Raw genomic sequence first — 17,974 nt, 5'->3', positions numbered from 1 at the left:
TGTAGTGTGTCAATGCTGTATTGATGTGCATCATTTCGGGCTCCCACGGCATCAACTTTTTTGTTCCCATCCTCAGCTGCAGTCACGAATGATCAGCTGGGCAAAGGCAAATTGAGGTGCACTATTTTCTATGGCCGCACTTGTTTCTTTTGAGATAAAGGTTCATGTTAAAGGGGCCCTGCAACACTTTTTGAGCATGGTCAGAAAACGCTGCCAATCAGTAGTAGAGGCTCCCGACAACACGAGAGCCAAATAATATAGTGCAGCACGGGGCCTGGAATTCAGAATGAATTATCTAAGTCAGCTGAAAATTGTTTTTTCCTCTCTCGACAAATGAAGGAAGACGCTCGAAAATTGCTCGCAGAAAGCCCATCTATCAGCCATTGGCTGATTCGAACATGGCGCACTCGGTCGTTACAGAGATCGCCGCGGGAGGCTGCGACTTGTCTACGCGTTTGCGTGCGATTACACTGAAAAAGCCACATACGAAGAAGAAAAGTGTTCAAGGTCACGAGGCGTGGGTGACGTATTTTCTTTGCCCCTGCCATCTCTCCCTGCTTAGCTTCCAGCGCTTTCGTTGGGATGAGAGAAGAGAAAGTGCGATTGCAGCATGGGAGAAATCTTTGTGACTCCACTCGCACTGGACGGATTCTTAAAAATTTTGTGGTGTTGAGTTTGTGAGGCAATAAGCTCTTCTAGTGAATTCATTCCATGGTTACTTGAAAAAGTGTTTCAGGGCCCCTTTAAAAGAGGGCCAATACGATATGCAAGTCTTTCTCATCCAAGCCAAAGTAAACTCATCACAGCAGCAAAACGCAACACTGAGGCATGGTGTGCGAGCTGAGAGTATGTTAGGAGAGAGCATGTGAGGTCTACTTTTTAGCCTCTACGAGTGAATCTCACAGAAGGCACATATCTTTGTACCTGCTTGTATTCGCACAGCTTGACTTGCCTTGAAGTGATAGGCAGCAAGAAGTTCACTATGATTGCTGCAGCGGTGGAGTTTTCTTATGCCAGTGTTCTGACAGTGAGCGTCCGCTGTTGCCGGTAGCTCGCATTTGTGTCTGCCTGTGCGCACTCGACACTATTGTGTAAAGGGGGGACATGGCAATAAAGAACTTCTTCATTTATGAAGATTAAGTTATGAAGTTTGCATTGCTGATATGAATTGTTTGTTGTGCTCTCGTCATAACGGAAATCGGTTTATAGCTATCTGCTGCTGTTTTAGTTGTGGCACTTTATAAACCCTCTTTTTCATCCCAAAATTAATTAAATAGGCATAATTTTTGCAAAAAATAGGCATAGTTTTTGCATTGACCCATGCAAAACATAGATTGGGCCCATACAGTCAACTGCCAATTTTTCGGACCCTCTAGGGAGCGAAAAACCGTCCGAAAATTCGAGCAGTTCGAAAAAATGAATGCAAGCAAAAAAAAAGCATTATTTTACTGATAATTTTCAATGCAAGCAAAAAAATGCACCATTTCGCTAATGTTTCTCAATGCAAGCAAAAAACGCACCATTTCATTAATATTTCTCGAATCAAGAGGGTCAAGGTCAAAGTATGTGATCACATTCGCCTATATCTCAGCAAGGGTCATGTCATCACTCTACACCGATGACAGCGTCATCAATGCTCGCATCAATTCGGCAGTCGTAGGTGGCGCAGGCATTGGTTCCTCTTTTTCGACATCGGAGTTGTCTGAATCCGCCATAACCTGACTGACTATTTCGTCCTTGGTTAGCTCTGCAGAAGTCGAGCTTGTTGTCAGCGTCGACAAACCGCTCAAAAGTTATTTCTGTGGGCATGGAAGCACCAGCAGAGCAGAGGTCGTTGATAATATCGTCCATGAGAGGGCACAAGTCAGTCACGCTGTCGCTTTCTTCAGGCAAGTCTGCTGCCTCTGTGTCGAGTACGAAGCCCGCGTGGCGAAAGCAGTTGCGAAGCAGGTCTTGCGTTACTGCCTTCCATGCGTCCGCAAGCGTTCCTACAGCAGACCTAAGGTCAACGCTGTAGCCTTTCCCGTTTTCCGAGCATAGCTCCATGCGGTTGAGTATACGTGAACGGTACAAAAGTTTGAGATTACGGAGAACACCTTGGTCCATCAGTTGGAGGATCGCACTCGTGTTGGGCGGCATGAATTCCAGCTGGATAGCCTTCAAGTTATTGATGTGACCATGAGCAGCGCAGTTGTCAACGAAGAGCAGGACACGTCTGTTGTGTTGTTCAAACTTCCTGTCCAACCTGCGGACGTAACTTTCGAACAACTGCTGTGTTACCCATGCCTTTTTGTTGGCTTCGTATAACACTGGCAGCGTTGCCCCTTTAAAACACCTCGGGCTCTTGGACTTCCCAATTACTCACAAAGGAAGTTTCTCGCAGCCAGACATGTTGCTGCTGACAAGAACGGTCAGCCGTTCTTTGTTATGCTTGCCACCATGGCATGCGTCACCAGCAAAAGCAAGTGTTCTTTCCGGCAGCAGCTTATAAAACAAGCCAGTTTCGTCGCAGTTGAAAATGTTGTCAGCAGAGAACTGCTGCAACAAAGACTGGAGTTTTTCACTGCGGTACTGCGCAATAACTGCACTGTCGACGGCGCCGCTTTCGCCACACATCTTCTTGAACTTGAGGTCATTCCGATGCTTAAAGTTTCTCAGCCATCCATCACTGAACTTAAAATTCGTGATGTCCATTCGAAGTGCGAGAGTTTCCGCTTTTTGTTTCAAGATGCAGCCCGAGACTGGCAACCGCTTGGCAATCACTGAATTAAGCCACACGACGAGACCGTCTTCAAGCTTTGAATTAACACCTTGGCTTGCATTCATCTTTTGGGCACCAGACGGTTTTTCGGCCGCTTCCAAGATCTTGTCCTTGTTCCTCAAGAAATCGGAAACTGTTTGCTTGGAAATGCTTAACTCCTTGCTCACGTCAGCCTGTGATTGGCCACTCTTCACTAACTTAATAATAGCGGCTTTCTTCTCCATCGTTAACCGACGGTACTGTTTTCTGCGCTTCGATGCCATCGGCGAGGACGACGAAGGCGGAGTGGGGGCCATCGCAGGCAAGCGAAATCCTCACGATGTGAACAAAGGAGTTTGCTGATGTGTGTCGAAGCACCTAGGCTTAGCGTTGCAGAGCACACTTCACACAATCGCACAACCACGCACTAGGCTAGCCAAACACCATGTGGGCTACGTAAACAAAACGGCACGACGGCAGGCAACGGTGCCTCGGATACTCCAGAGGTGGCGCTGGTAAACATTCAAGATAGCCAGGGTGGCCAGACCAAATAGGTGTGTGACGGTTAGTTCTAGTTCGAAGTGGTGAAACGGGAACCCAGAGTGGCACGCACAAGCACAAGCGCTAAAGCGAAAAGAACTTTATTGGCGCCAACAAAATTTCCGGGTGGATATTTCGATTGTCAGCGAAGCACCCTTGCACAATAAACATGGCCAGTGTTAGGAATCTCTGTGGCTGTGTGTGTTTCTCCACTAACGATCAAGGAGTTCAAGCAACAGATGCCGCCACAGTAGACTGGTGCGCTCATTTATGCGATCGTAATCGCGTGTGACGCAGTTGTGGTGGTTTCCACTGGAGGTCAGTGGTGGTTTTCGACCTTCCGTCGCGTCAAAAAGTCCGGAAAATTGGACTCCTGGGGTTTGGAGCATCCGAAATTTCAGATTTCCTTATACATTGATTCTATGGGGCTCCTGGCAGTGCCGCTAAGATGTCCGAATTATCGGGCATGTCCGAAAAATCGGCAGTTGACTGTATTCACTTGAGCCCATTCTGTGTTTTGAAGCTATCGCTTTATTTTTGTAATATTCAAATAAGCACACAATTTTTTTTTTATATCTTGTACATATTGTCTCACAACTTTTACAAAAAGCCAGTTATTAACTCCTCTTTTCAGCATGTAGATGAATATACAGATTTACGGCACTCACCAATGTCTCAGGATCTAAGGGCAGTAAATGGAATGGCTATATATTTCTATTTGTTATAAAATGGCATAGGGATAAAGACAGCAACTTATAAAAAAAAAAAAGCTGAGGAAATGAACTTTATAGAAAATGCAGCTCAAAGCTAAGAAAACCGAACTCTGATGAAAGCTGGCTTTATTTCTCATTAGAGAAATAAACCTTTGTGGCCATCTTGAGTGCCGATTTGTTCTCTTTAAAATGATGCCAATATGATGGCGATGTGCCTAAGGAAAGCTGCAAATTTGCATTTTCTAGAGCCTAATTTTCGCATAGTTTTTGATGACAGCACACTAGTAATACAGTACACTCCCGTTTTAAGTTGAACTCTGTTAAAACGAACAACACTGGTGTGTATGTTTGGTTTTTCGTAGACTCAATTTAGTGAAAATCTCTAAGACGAACCGTGTAGCAGGCCTCTTTTGTTAAGACGAACTCTTGCACTGACCAGGAATTACGGGAATTCTGTGCAAAGATTATAGTCTTGATGAGGGCATTCAGGCAGAAAAGAGAAAGCAAAATAAAAAATTACGGCATATTCATGGGGTGAATGATGATGAATGGGCGAAGCTCCGGAGGGATTCATCGGTAAACTGTGAATCTTCCGTGTGATTCGCCCAGTTGATCATCATGTAAAGACGTGAGAAACGCTGTGTGTGTATATATACACAAATCAACTTTTATTTGTTCTTAGACGATGGATGGCTTGCGATGTCCCTTCATTATGACGGCTTTATGGTCTGTGAAATGAAGGGAGAGCGGTTCCTGTATAAGATCTCGCGTCTTTCATCAACTACAAGTACCGCTTTCTAGTTTATAACATCTTGCATCTTTTCATCATCAGATACAAGTACCACCATCTAGTAAACACTACAAGAACTAAACGAGAGGTGGCTACATACAGGAGACGGTACCGCCATCTAGTGAACACTGCAAGAACTAAACTAGAGGTGGCGACATACAGGGGACGGTACCGCCATCTAGTGAACACTGCAAGAACTAAACTAGAGGTGGCTACATACAGGCTACAGGGGACGCACAGCCCACGCCCTAAGGAGCTTCGCCCCTAAAAAAAAACTTCGAGGTGTAAAGAGTCGAAGCTAAATAAAAGCAAAGTGCGATGTGGAGGGAGAAAACGAGATAAGTGGAAGCCCATAAAGCTGGTATCTCCCTCACCCCTAGCTTGTTGGTGGAGAAAGAGCCGGCTTTATGAGAAAAGAAAGCAACTAAAAGCATTCGTCCTTTTGTATTCTTCTCGCGTTCATTTCCCCAAGTGGAGTACAGTGGAGAACAGAACAACACAAGAGCTTGGCTAGAAGGGAAAAATTCAAGGGAAGGGGAGGGGGGGCAAAAAACAGCCAAATGAAAGTGAAAACGGGAATAAAGATTGTCTGCGCATTATAATAATGTACAACCGAAGCTAGATAAGCGGCACTGTGCATTATAACCACGTGCAACCGAAACTAGATATGTGGCACTACTACTCCCATTAGAAGAGTCAGATGCATTCTCATCGCCATCACACAACAGCGCTTGAGCACGTTTTGGCTAGTTTGCATTGTTTTGGCTAGTTTGCATGGGGCCTGTGCGCGCCGTATTCAATCATTCCAGCGACTATAGGTGGCGCAGTGGAAGGTCGAAATGGCAGACGAGACGGTGATGTCATGAGCATTTATGTTAGCGTCGCAGAACGTGAGGACGTGTTCATTGGTTTATGACTACTGTGAGACCTAACTGCGTCCCAGTTTTATAACAGTGTGACAGCTTCGGAGCACGGCTACATGGCGCCGGCTGTGTCGCTGGAATGGCCAAATCAGTTCCCAGTGAAATGCAGCAAATTGTGATGCGCTATTTTCATTGCGAAAGTGCACGTCAAAGGAAGGTAATTTTGCACACTAAATATAGCTCCATCGTGCCTTTTTTAGTGTGCCCAAGGCTTCTGATAGTGAGTAGTATAAATGAAGATCTTCAGCTGCATGTCGTTCTGGAGAAGTTACTACGGGCTGAAAATAAGAAAATATTCTAGCCTCAAAGAGAAGCTTGCAGACTCATGAGCAACTTGGCGTATATTTTCTTTGTCAAGGTAGCAGTATGCAATGGAGGCGTACTTAAATGTGATAGCAAAGCCAGTAAAACAACCTCTCGGAAGAATAATAGCTTTTTCATTCTTTGAAGGAAAATGCTGCTTGTCTCTCCCTCCTTAACCTTTTCTAGTCGTGAAAATAGGGTTGTGCTGTAGTTTTATTTTTAAAATTTGGTAATTTAATTATGAACGTATTATGAACTCAGGAAATCGAGCACTCGTTCGGTGGTCTAGTGACTAAGGTACTCGGCTGCTGACCCACAGGTCGCGGGATCAAATCCTGGCTGTGGCGGCTGCATTTTCGATGCAGGCGGAAATGTTGTAGGCCCATGTACTCAGATTTGGGTGCACGTTAAAGAACCCCAGGTGGTCGAAATTTCTGGAACCCTCCACTACGGCGTCTCTCATAATCATATAGTGGTTTTGGGACGTTAAACCCCACAAATCAATCAATCGAGTACTCGACTCGTTAGATTAGTGTAAATACTCTACTCGAAAGCATAGTTTTTATCAAGTTGAGCCAAATAAGTGCTTTTTCCTACTCCTTTCCTCCCCATAATAACCATACTTCATTTAGTGTTTTCAAGCAGCATATTTTGGCATACTTGGCATGTTAGCATTTCTGATAAGACGAACGAATGATTGCGGTCTCAAGTTCGTCTTAAAGGGAGTCAACTGTATGCCTTTATTTCAACTTATACTTCTCATTTTGGTCTAATATGTTACCATGATGTGAAAGAGGGTCTCGGGACTGTAGAGAAAAAATAATTGAACGAGTACAAATTCACCATTCCCATTGTCACATCTCCCTTTAATTTAGTTGTTGAGTTTGTGTTTACTACAAGTTCATATTGCTCTTAAAGCCGCTATTGTTACTTTATACAGAATTTCAATCTCTTGATTGATTTGTGGGGTTTAACGTCCCAAAACCACCATATGATTATGAGAGACGCCGTAGTGGAGGGCTCCGGAAATTTCGACCACCTGGGGTTCTTTAACGTGCACCCAAATCTGAGTACATGGGCCTACAACATTTCCGCCTCCATCGAAAATGCAGCCGCCGCAGCCGGGATTCGAACCCGTGACCTGCGGGTCAGCAGCCGAGTACCTTAGCCACTAGACCACCACGGCGGGGCAATTTCAATCTCTTGCTATGCATTCATTCCTTCACTCTTGCACCAAACTTCCATAACTAAAAATGTTTCACTGAATTTGCAGTGAGTTCTCTCAAGTGGTTATAAAATATTTTATTCGGTGTGCTTATCATGTGGTGAGACACTCACATTAGAGCGTATACTCCGCACGTGCGAAGACATGGGCAGAAGCTTCACACTGGAGGAGTGGGAGATGCTTCTAGGCAGTCCCGCTCTCACTAATCAGCTCACGGCTATCCAGCGGGCCCGCGAGGTGGCCTGCAGGCTTGGCTTGCCGGTCGCTACGTGGGACTGAGCTGGGTGCGTGACTCAGTTGGGTGCCGCAGGACCAAAATAAAGTTATTTTCCTTCCTTCCATTGGTGTGCATTTGACCACCTCTTCCTTCTTCTTTTCTTTTAATGAAATAAACACTACTGTGTACTGCTCGAGCTTGATTAAAATGTTTTTCTTAACATGCTTTCCTAAAAGTGACTGCATCGGGTGACATGCCCCGGTGACGGCCTTTCTTTAGGCCAAAGGTATGTGACACTCGATCTCTGCAGAGGCACTTTAGGAAAATGGGAGAAACTTTGGGAATTAGAAATGTCAATTTGATTGCCACACTGGGAATTCAATGGGAATTTATTTGATTTAATTATATCCTGTTTTATGTTATTGAGGTTAGTTTTTTTTCATTTTTTTTTTTGTTTTCAGCATGTCATGACTGCACTGCTAAGCATTTTATATTCTATTTGGGTGGCACAATGACCCAATCAACGTCCAATCCTGTTGTTTTTGTGCAGGATGTGCAGCTTATCACCAAGTTTCTGCCTGCCTTGATGTCTCTGATGGTTGATGATCAGGTAAAAGTATTCTTTGAACTTTGGCTTTTTGACCAAGTCTGATATCTACTGTGCAGTGCACCTAGCTGGAGGAGATATTGCGAGCGATACTATAGTACTTCAGAGTACGACTGATCGTGATACAAAATGAAGCTTGACAACTAGCTGTCTTACAAAAAACAATACTTCCCTTGCAGTAAACAGTAAGTGATGCCCAAATGTGGGAGATAAAACTTTTTTTACCTCTAAAACATGGCCAAATCTTGAGATAAGCACAAGGCAGCAGCAGCACAGTCAGAATAGGAAAAAGACTTTCTGTAAAGCGCCTGTTTACGTTCCAGGTTAGTTTGACACAGTTTCATTATCTATGCTACTAAAATTTGATTAACCCAAGTGCTTTGAGGGCTACTAATGCTGCCAATATTGAAAATTTTCTGGAGATGCATTATACTATGTAGGGGCTGCCCCTACATAGTACATTATACTATGTAGGGGCAGGCAATCTACAGTGTGCATAAACACCTTGTTGGAAACTACATCGGCTGGCCTCGGTGGCACTGTGCTCAGCCACCCTGTGCAAAAACGAAACAAACAAACAGAACAGCAAGAGTAGGCTTTTCTTTCCTTTCACTGGGTGATGCAAGTTGTTTCGGTCTGCTTCAGACCCGGGAAACTCTAGTTGAATTAAATCAATAGCATTCTGTTAATAGAAACAAACACAGACTGGCAGGTGTTAAACTATTAGTTTATTTGTCCTGTCGTTACACATTACTAAACAATTTGAGCTGATTGAAAACCTCAACTTTTTTAAAGTTTTAGGTTTACGCTGCATGGCAACTTACCATATACATTCGACTATGGGCGGCTCCCCCCAACTTGGCAGTCCAAATTTCAAAAAAAAAAAAAAAAAAAAGCTATCCAGTAAACGGCAGCATCGTTGTGTATCGCGAATGGCACATTTCACAAGAGCCATAAGATGGCATTAGCTGTCCTGCGGCTTCGTTACATAGTGCTATCTGTGAGCTTCTGGTGTCTATTAATAGACTATTTAAGGCAGAATTTAGATGCCACCACTCTGTATCCATGGCAGCGGACCACCATTGGAAAACACCGACTGGACGATTAGGGATGGTGTCACTTCAGCTGGTCTGCTCTTAGATTTTAAACACGTGGCGTGCAGTGTCCACGAACATTATTATAAAGAGTTCTAAAAAGCTCAGCAAGATTATCAGTGCCATGGATGGCACTGAGGGCAATTGTATACATGAACGTGTGGATGACCTAAGTAGCAGCGAGCTAAGCCCAAACTGCAACACCGATGAAGTCATCTAGCCAAGATGTCTAGAGCTAGACTATATATAGCCAGATACCCCGTTATTAGGTATACGGTATATGGCACGACTAAATAAGTTTTTTCATATGTGGATCGACAAGCGAACAGAAAATTTACACTTCTGTGGAAGGGCTGCCCCCCATATAAATCTCAAAAAAAAAAAGTATGGCCCTTACAAGAGTGTACTAATGCCTATTGTGTTATACTGTTGTGTTGGCTAGTGGTTTGATACTGGCTTAGATGGTAAATTAAATAGTTCCTGCAACACTTAACTGAACAATCATCAAATGACTTTGCTGTCAGTTTTTTAGCTCACAAATCACTGCCGCAAAAATTAGAATCCACCAAGTACGAGAAGAGTGAAAGGTTGTACACTTCAAAGTGCTTTTTCTTTCCTTTCTTTCTGACAAGGGTGCTGGAAGCTATGAAAGAAGAAGGGGGTGGCAGAGGGGGCAAGAAGCTATATTGAACATTTTTTGGCGGTATGAATAATTGTGTGCTATTTTTGCTGCTAATTCTAGCAGACTATGTAGGGAAGTGCCGGCATGTGGTGCCACCCCATGGCGACGGCAGGAACTACACAGCATGAGAATGCTCATATCGTCAGATAGCTATGTCCTTCCCTCCAATAATGTAGGCCTGTCAGTGATGTAGTTTGCAGAGAGATAGCGAGTGATTTATATCTGTCTTTGAATTGTACTTATAAATTCTCTGTTCCATGCAGTGCTAAATATCATACCTGCCAAGTCTTCTTGATCATCCGGGATACTCTCCAATTTGGATCATTTCTTACGTCTGTATGGTTGTCATAAAAATCTCCCGGAAATCAAAATTTCTGTGCATGTCATGTCTAGATTAACAAAAATGCAGGTCAATCTATCCACACTTTTTGCAAACGTATCGCATTTTGTGAACCCATCGCAGTGATGCGAAACCAGCAGATACGAATTCGCAAAATTCCCCAGCCACACTTCATTGTGTCCACTGGGCCGAAATTCGTATGCTCTGAACACTTTATCGGGGGGGGGGGGGGGGGGGTGATACTAACTTTGGTATTGAAACCATCGAACGAAGCACAAAAACAGCGTCGGAAGTACGATGCGCGTGGCCAGCGCACGCACTGTCTTCTATGCGTGTGGTTGTTTGCCACAACCGCTGTGGATGAAACCATGGTCACTCTTGACACGATCATGTATGGTGATGATGTAAATGGCAGAACTCCGAAAGTGTGCTCGTGTCTAATGCTCGGCCAGTCCAGCGCCTCCTCTCTTTTGTCAATGCCAGCCAGATGTGCCCGATCGAGCCGTTCACCACCCTCTCCTCTTGCCCTTTCCTGCTCTCACCCAACCCCAGCCTTCGTGAGTGCTTCGCTGTCATGGGGGAGAGAGCCTCACTACAGTAATCGTATGAAATAATCTTTTGTTCACTTGCATACAGATCCGTGGGGCGGCGTCTTGTATTCCTCGTGTTCATAATATTCGCCGTCATGCTGGCTCTGTAAAAGATACGTTGTTTTGAAATAACGGGTCGCCGTTCGTGGCGCTATGGGGGCAACCGATGGGGAAGCGTTACTGCAGCGCACCTGCATGCACCAACTTTTGAGAGCGGTGTGCTGCACCGTGGTGGCTTTGCTTTGAGCCACGTAGAAGGAGCCTGAAGGTATAAATCTGACAGACGTATGATATTGATGTGAAAAACACGCCTGTCGCATCTCTCGGGGAAAGCGCTCGGAAGCACGTATAACGCGAGCAGCACAACCCCTCATTTAGCGCCTCATGACGACCATTCCCTGAATTAAGGCGTTCCGACGGCTCATGTTGAGAAGCACGCGTTTGCACTGGCACTGAAAAAAAAATAGAGGAGGTGTTGTCTGGTCAATGTGACGCCGCTTTCCACAAATGTTGCAGACAAAACTGTGGCAAGTTCAATCATAGAAAAAAAAAAAAAAAACTACGCAGTTTTGAAGGCACTTGCGTAGTGGATTGAAAATGAAACTACCGTTTGCTGCAGCTGCCTCACACGAAACTGCTACGAGCTCTGAGGGCATGCGATCTACGAGCTCTGAGGGCATGCAGTTAACGCAGAGGTTGATTAAAGGCACTGAAAACATTATATAAAGCTTAGAAGTGTACTGGCGTTCCTCTCCGAAGAATGTAGTAACGTTGCCCCATGCTTTCGCAATAGCCAGCTGCTTTGTCCCTTTCGTTCACATGTGTCCGAGGAAGACATACGCCAGTGGTTTCAACAGATATGATTTTGCTGGTTGTTTGGAAGATGCGGACTTTCAGCAGTAATTGAGTGCCCCCTTTGAGACTAGCACCTTAGTTAGGAAACCCTACCTTCATGTGTTCGGCCACTCCAAGCCATTATGAAGCCACAACACTGATGTTTATGCTTGCGATGTTGTATGGACCCCCCACCCCCTCCACAGTTTTTTTAATGCGAAACATTTTTTAGCGAACTGTGGTGACTTTGAGCGTATCAATCTATCTAGTATCTAGCTGCCTACGACATTTAGATTTCCTGGCCATCTCGATAATGGTAGCGATACCAAAATTGGTATGGCATAACGTGACTGCATGATGAGCATAACTGACCTGTCATAACATGAAAATCATGACATGTATGTCATGAATGTCATAAGTTGCATTTTATGGTCTTGCTGCTCTTTCGGTGCTTTGGTGCTCATGACATTTTGCAAAACTGGTATGGTATGACATGACTGCATAGGGAACATAAATGACAGACCCTAACATGGAAATCATGGCATGCATGTCATGATTTTCATGTTATGACTAGTCATGACTACATGTTACGCTCATGGTGCGCTCATGGTCATTTCGCTAGCTTCACATATACCAAATTTCGTATCACGGGACGTGAATGGATGATAAAGATGCATGAATGGTGCAAACATGATAATTATGGGATGCGTGTTATGTAAGAATGTGACTACATGCCACGCTTATGATATGCTTGCGGCCGTTTCGCTAGCTCCACATATACTAAATTTGGTATCAGGCGACGTGAATAGACGTCAAAGAAAAATGACACGTCCTCACATAATAATCATGATATGCGTGTCATGTAAAACATGACTAACATGCTACGCTTGTAGCATGTTCGCAGCTGTTTTCCTAGTGCTCCACTAATGCGAAATTTGGTATTATGTGGAGTGTGCAGACATCGAAGGTAAATGACACGTCCAAACATGATAGTCATGGCATGGAAGTCATGTGCGGAATAATTTATGTTCACCTCGTAAGGTTGTGCTCATTTCAAAGTTACACATTCCTACTTGGTGCTTCGCATACCATCGATTCCCACGGTACATGGAATCTGCCAATTTTTCTTTCCCTCTGGTGCAAAATCAAGGAACAAATAAATCAGTGCGCCCCCCCCCCCCCCCCACCAACAACTGGAGAAATCTTCTGGATTCAGAATCCTTGCACTTGGGAGGTATGCAATGTTAGGCTCACATGTTCATAAAAGCTTCAGGCATAGATCGGCAGTGTTTTCTGACCATGTTCAGAATGCATTGCAGGGCTCCTTCAAGTCATCTGAGCCAGTAGTGGGGCTGCAGCTTCAGGCATAGATCGGCAGTGTTTTCTGACCATGTTCAGAATGCATTGCAGGGCTCCTTCAAGTCATCTGAGCCAATAGTGGGGCTGCAAAGCTACTGAGGTATTCAGTTGGGCATTTACAAGCGCTCTAGAGCACTCTGAGAAGTGGCTGATCATTCCGTTGGTAAAATTTGAGTGCTCAGACTACTTTTGGTTGGTTCTTTTGGAGCGTCAGCCTCTAACTTAAAGCGCTCCCAACTGCTCAGTCTTCGAAGTGAGAGTGGGGCGTGATTTGACCTGTAGGACGGATCACAAGTCAGCCAATCATGTAGCTAGTGGCAGGTGAACGAGGTGAGCAGTGCGAGTGCACTTTTCAAAAAGGGCCATCACTGAGCACGGAAACTTCATGCACATGCTTTGTTAGTGACGTTTTCGAGCATGTGTGGGGCGAGTTCACATCTTCAAGGCTTCACATACACTATGTCAATAAGGAGGTGGCTATCGCAGGCAGCCTTGTGATTTGCCTTGAAGGTAGCAGCTTCGACGAGAACGATCGCCAGATTTTTTGCTGAGCTCAGAAGGCTTTCACTACATCCAGACATATCAGAGATGTTCAGTGAGCTGATCAGCGCCATTTGTTGACGCGGCGCAAAAATGTTTACCCAGCAGCTTCTTGCGCTGGCTGCAGGTTGGCGCTACAGGCACACTGCTCTGAGATCGTTGACGTATCCGGTTGGTATGCTGCCTCTCGCGCTCTGATTGCGAGCTGCCTGGGCATCTGGCGACTGCGAGCCAGAGGACCAGAGTGGCCAACCGAAGGTGCCATAAGTTATAGGGCATGTTTAAACCTCTCCACGGCACTTTTTCTCTCAATCAATGACTATAAATAGGTGGGTACTGGTGACGACTCCTTAGTTTACTTGTCCTATTATGAAAAAAGTAGTTCTGTGTACGTATATTCCCGATGCGGGAAGCTCCTTTGAATTGGGATGCAAATGGCTATGCACCCGCCTGATCTTGCTGCTGTCTTTCATGAAGGCGGTAGGGTGGCGAGCGGGTGGGGAGTGTGTCTGCTGCACTCGGTGGTGGGAATGACTAAGCGAGTTAGTGTGCAGCACGCGCGGCACAGTGCGTGTGCTCCCACTGTGCTGGAAGCGTGCACCTCTATTCTTGTTCGGTGCACTTACCCAGTGCAGGGAGCTTCGATCGCAGCAACAGTGAGGACCGGGCCTAAGGAACTTCATTTCTAAGAAGCATGAATGTGCAATGGTTGCATACCAGGAAGCACTGTAGAGTGGCCAATGAATGGCACCATCTGTAATGAGCTGTATAGTGTCATACACATTTTTCACACCTATGTGTGAGATGGCATGTTTAAATGAAGCTTTCTTCATCAGTTCTTTTGTGGATAGGCTGGCTATGCAACAGGATCACTTTTTCAAGTAAACTATTGAGTCGCTACATAATCACCTTTATGGAACCACCAGGAGGCTCTGTAGTGCTAACGAAAAAATGTATTATAGAATTTTCTTTTTTATAGTGCAGTAATTTCTCTCCAGTTCTGACTGGCAGGATTACCATAAAGTAAAGGGTCTGTTTCTTCGCAAACATGCAAAAGACATGGGAGCTCTATGTTGCATGTGTGTAGTGTGTGATGCACACCCAATTTTCATAGGTTCAAAATAAAATGCCCTTGATTACAGTGTAACCTCGTCGCACACTGGATATGCTTGCAACAGACATTCAGTTACTGCATACTAACTTGCAGTGTTATGCTGACCTCGCTTTTTGTTAAATTGATTGAGCTTCGTTTACTACGGAATGACATGCTTTGGCCGCAAATAACTCACACACACGAAGTAAAGGAACACTGAACGACAAGCACAAGCGGCACTACTTCCAACTAAAGTAGACCGGGCGCAAACCCAGACTTAAGTAACAACATACAGACATGCGCAGTCTTCCACAGCCTTACGCTATCCAGCTATCAAACAAACGACATGCTTTGGCCGCAAATAACTCACACACACGAAGTAAAGGAACACTAAACGACAAGCACAAGCGGCACTACTTCCAACTAAAGTAGACCGGGCGCAAACCCAGACTTAAGTAACAACATACAGACATGCGCAGTCTTCACACAGCCTTACGCTATCCAGCTATCAAACAATCTCTTCTCCGATACGTACAACGTCACCGACAGTTCGCTCATATACCTTTCACCTTTCTATTTCATGTAATAGGCTTCCATCAACTCACGCGCAGTTTATACCTACTTCTACATAGAATCTTAAACTCCTTAAAATGTGGTACACACCCGCAGTTTTTAAAATGCACAGGCAAATGTGCCAAGCCATCCTTCATTAAATTAAATTCATGCTCCCTAACCCATTCATTATTACAGCGCCTGGTAGTCTTGATGTACGAGTTGCCACAAGAAAAGGGAATCTCATAAAGAAAGCCTTTGGCACATTTCCCGTACATCGAGCAATGTTTCTTGCCACAACCCTGGCGGCTCGCCTCCCCCCCTTCCCGAGCAGTTTTCGGGCAAAGCTGAGGCAGTTTTACTGGCGCGGAAAAGGCGACAGGTACCCCATACAGGCCTGCTACCTTTTTCAGGTTGTGGGAGTCCTTATGAACACAAGGAATCACTGCAGGTGTTACGGTTTCAGTTCCTTGTTCTCCCGTGGCAGCTCTTGTATCTTGACTTTTTGCTTTCCGCGAAAGCGCTTCGGAGACCGCTGTCAATAACGAGTCAGGGAAATTCGCAGCTTGAAGTCGCTGGATCTGGTTTTCGAATGATGCCTGCATCATCTGCGTGCACGATTTTTCGAGAGCAGATCCCAGGCAGAACATAGCAATACCACGCTTTACTATTTTTGATTGGCAAGAGTCATACGGCATTACCCCTTTCTTGGCACGAGGAAAATATTGCCAGCATGTTTGCCCGCTATGGAAAGTTAAACAGAGATCTCAAAATTTCAGGGTGTTTCCTTGCGGCAGTTCTTGTGTAAAAACGAGTTCTTTTCTGTGAATCCTAAAAAAATTTAAATTATCATCGCAGCGCATCAAGGAGCCTTGTCTGTTGAAGAGAATTAAAGTCATCCATATACCTAAAAACTTAGCAACGTTCCAGGTGCTATCGAGATTAAAAGCTTCATCGAGCAACCGGTCAACACTAGATAAAAATATATTGCACAGCAGCGGCGCTATGCAGGATTCAATGCTAGTGCTGCGTTTCTGCAGAAAAAGCTGCTTGTCGAAAAATATAAAAAGTACTGCTTAGGTAGGCTTCTAACAGAGTTAAAAAGTTATTCACCATTACACCAGCCGCATTTTGAAAGGGTATGACGCCAATTTCTTCTATGCAGGATCTCACCGAAGCCTATTACATTAAAAAGAAAGGTGAAAGGTGTATCAGCGAACCGTCGGTGACGTTGTACGTATCGTTCTACAATACAGCTTTTTCGCTTTCGCATATCCGCTAGCGCGATGGTCTTTCCCGCCAAGTTCAAGGCAGAGTTAAGCCTGGCGATGAATTCCAGCAGAAAGCGCAGCTGCGATGTGCATGGTCGCGGTGCCCGATGTATCAAAGTACAACATGCTCGATCACGAGTACAAAGATCTGTCCCGCGATGGTGTTCATCGCAAGGTCCGAAGCGCTCATAAGCAGAACTTTCTCTCCAACGAGTCAATGCTATGACAGTCGGTTCGAGACGTGTGCGTGCTATGTTCCAAATGAGTATGGCGTGCGATCGTAATTTGAAGACTGAACGTTTGCTTGCAGCTGCCTTAACAAACCGTGAACACATAACTAGCGCAATAATGTCACTAAGCAATGCGATTTTACTCAGCCGCAACCTGGCGACGCACTAGAAGCAGACGACGCTATCGTTAAGGTGTATGCAGCACAAGCATATGACTAGCGAGGCGTACTGGAGCAATACGGCAGAAGCAGCCAATCAGAATCCTCCAAATTAATTTCAAACATGTGCTTTTTGAACACGGTATGCTCGTTACGAAATACTTTTACGACGAGCCCAGAATAGTGGTGTACAGTTCTGCCGTTGCAAAGCCATAAATTCTTGAAAAACGCTGTTTTTTTTTGTGTGTGTGTGTGTAAGAGAGAGAGAGAGACTTGAGGATTTTCACCACCTCGGCAGGTGCAAAAACTTTGTACAGCACTTCTACGTAGTTTCCAGTAAAAATATTTTGGAATGGTCTTGAAAAAAAGGCTACACACACTAAAGAATAATTTCCAAAAAAGCAACTTTTTTTATGCCCCATTGAGTACAAAATCATGACTTGTGATTCTCTTTGGTTATAAGAGACCGATTCAGTGTTTTCATAAAAGTCTCTTGTCACAGTATTTGGATTTTACATACTCTTTTTACAACAAACCAAAATCCTCTCCATTGTGGAGGTCTGTTGTAATGAGATTATAATGTGCATTATTTCCAAATTTCTAAACTGTCCCCTATGTTGACAGCATGAGAAAGAATGAAATACATGTTGCTATTACGGAATAGAAAATTTATTCTTGTGGCCATTCCTATTGTGTAATGCAGTTTTGTGCTTTAACATGACATGGATATGCCTGAATTATATGGGAATTTCAAGATCATTACCTTGACAAGCTTGGTTTACACATAGTTATTTCAGAAACTTTGGAAATGTGTCTGAGGGGTAGATTTTTTCCTATTTTCTGTGTGTGGAAACTTTTCCTCATTAATATGCAGCTGAATATTTCCCATTGTTTGCAGTTGTCAGTCACGGGTCTCATGCACGTAAATACGCAGTGCAGCTATCTTTAACATGTAGAATAACTTCTCTTTGACAAGCTTTCATAACGAAAGCTCTGCATCACCCTATGTACTTCATTGGGGCAGATACAGTGTCCAGTTTGCAGTCAAGGATAAAACAAGCTTACACATACTCTGAGCAAAGTTTGCTCTGTCATTTTGTGGTAGTGAGGACACTATATCTGACCCCTCTTGATGATAGGCCAGTGCGAATGCTGTGTATGTGGTTTAGGTAA

General features: G+C 44.5%; 1 protein-coding gene across 6 annotated transcripts in view; it reads left to right on the top strand.

The window, feature by feature from the left end:
* Positions 1–17,974, top strand: part of NELF-B (negative elongation factor B) — a 158,038-nt gene that overhangs the window by 72,285 nt on the left and 67,779 nt on the right. For all 6 annotated transcript variants that reach the window (XR_012887154.1, XR_012887155.1, XM_075878485.1 and 3 more), the window contains exon 7: positions 8,002–8,061. Coding sequence is in view for 4 of the 6 variants with exons in the window: in XM_075878485.1 (XP_075734600.1) it covers positions 8,002–8,061 (60 nt within the window). In the remaining 2 variants the exon portion in view is untranslated. The remainder of the gene's footprint in view (positions 1–8,001; positions 8,062–17,974) is intronic.

Source organism: Rhipicephalus microplus, chromosome X (genome assembly GCF_043290135.1).
Source record: "Rhipicephalus microplus isolate Deutch F79 chromosome X, USDA_Rmic, whole genome shotgun sequence".
NCBI lineage: Eukaryota > Metazoa > Arthropoda > Arachnida > Ixodida > Ixodidae > Rhipicephalus > Rhipicephalus microplus.
This window is presented reverse-complemented; position numbering and strand designations above follow the sequence as displayed.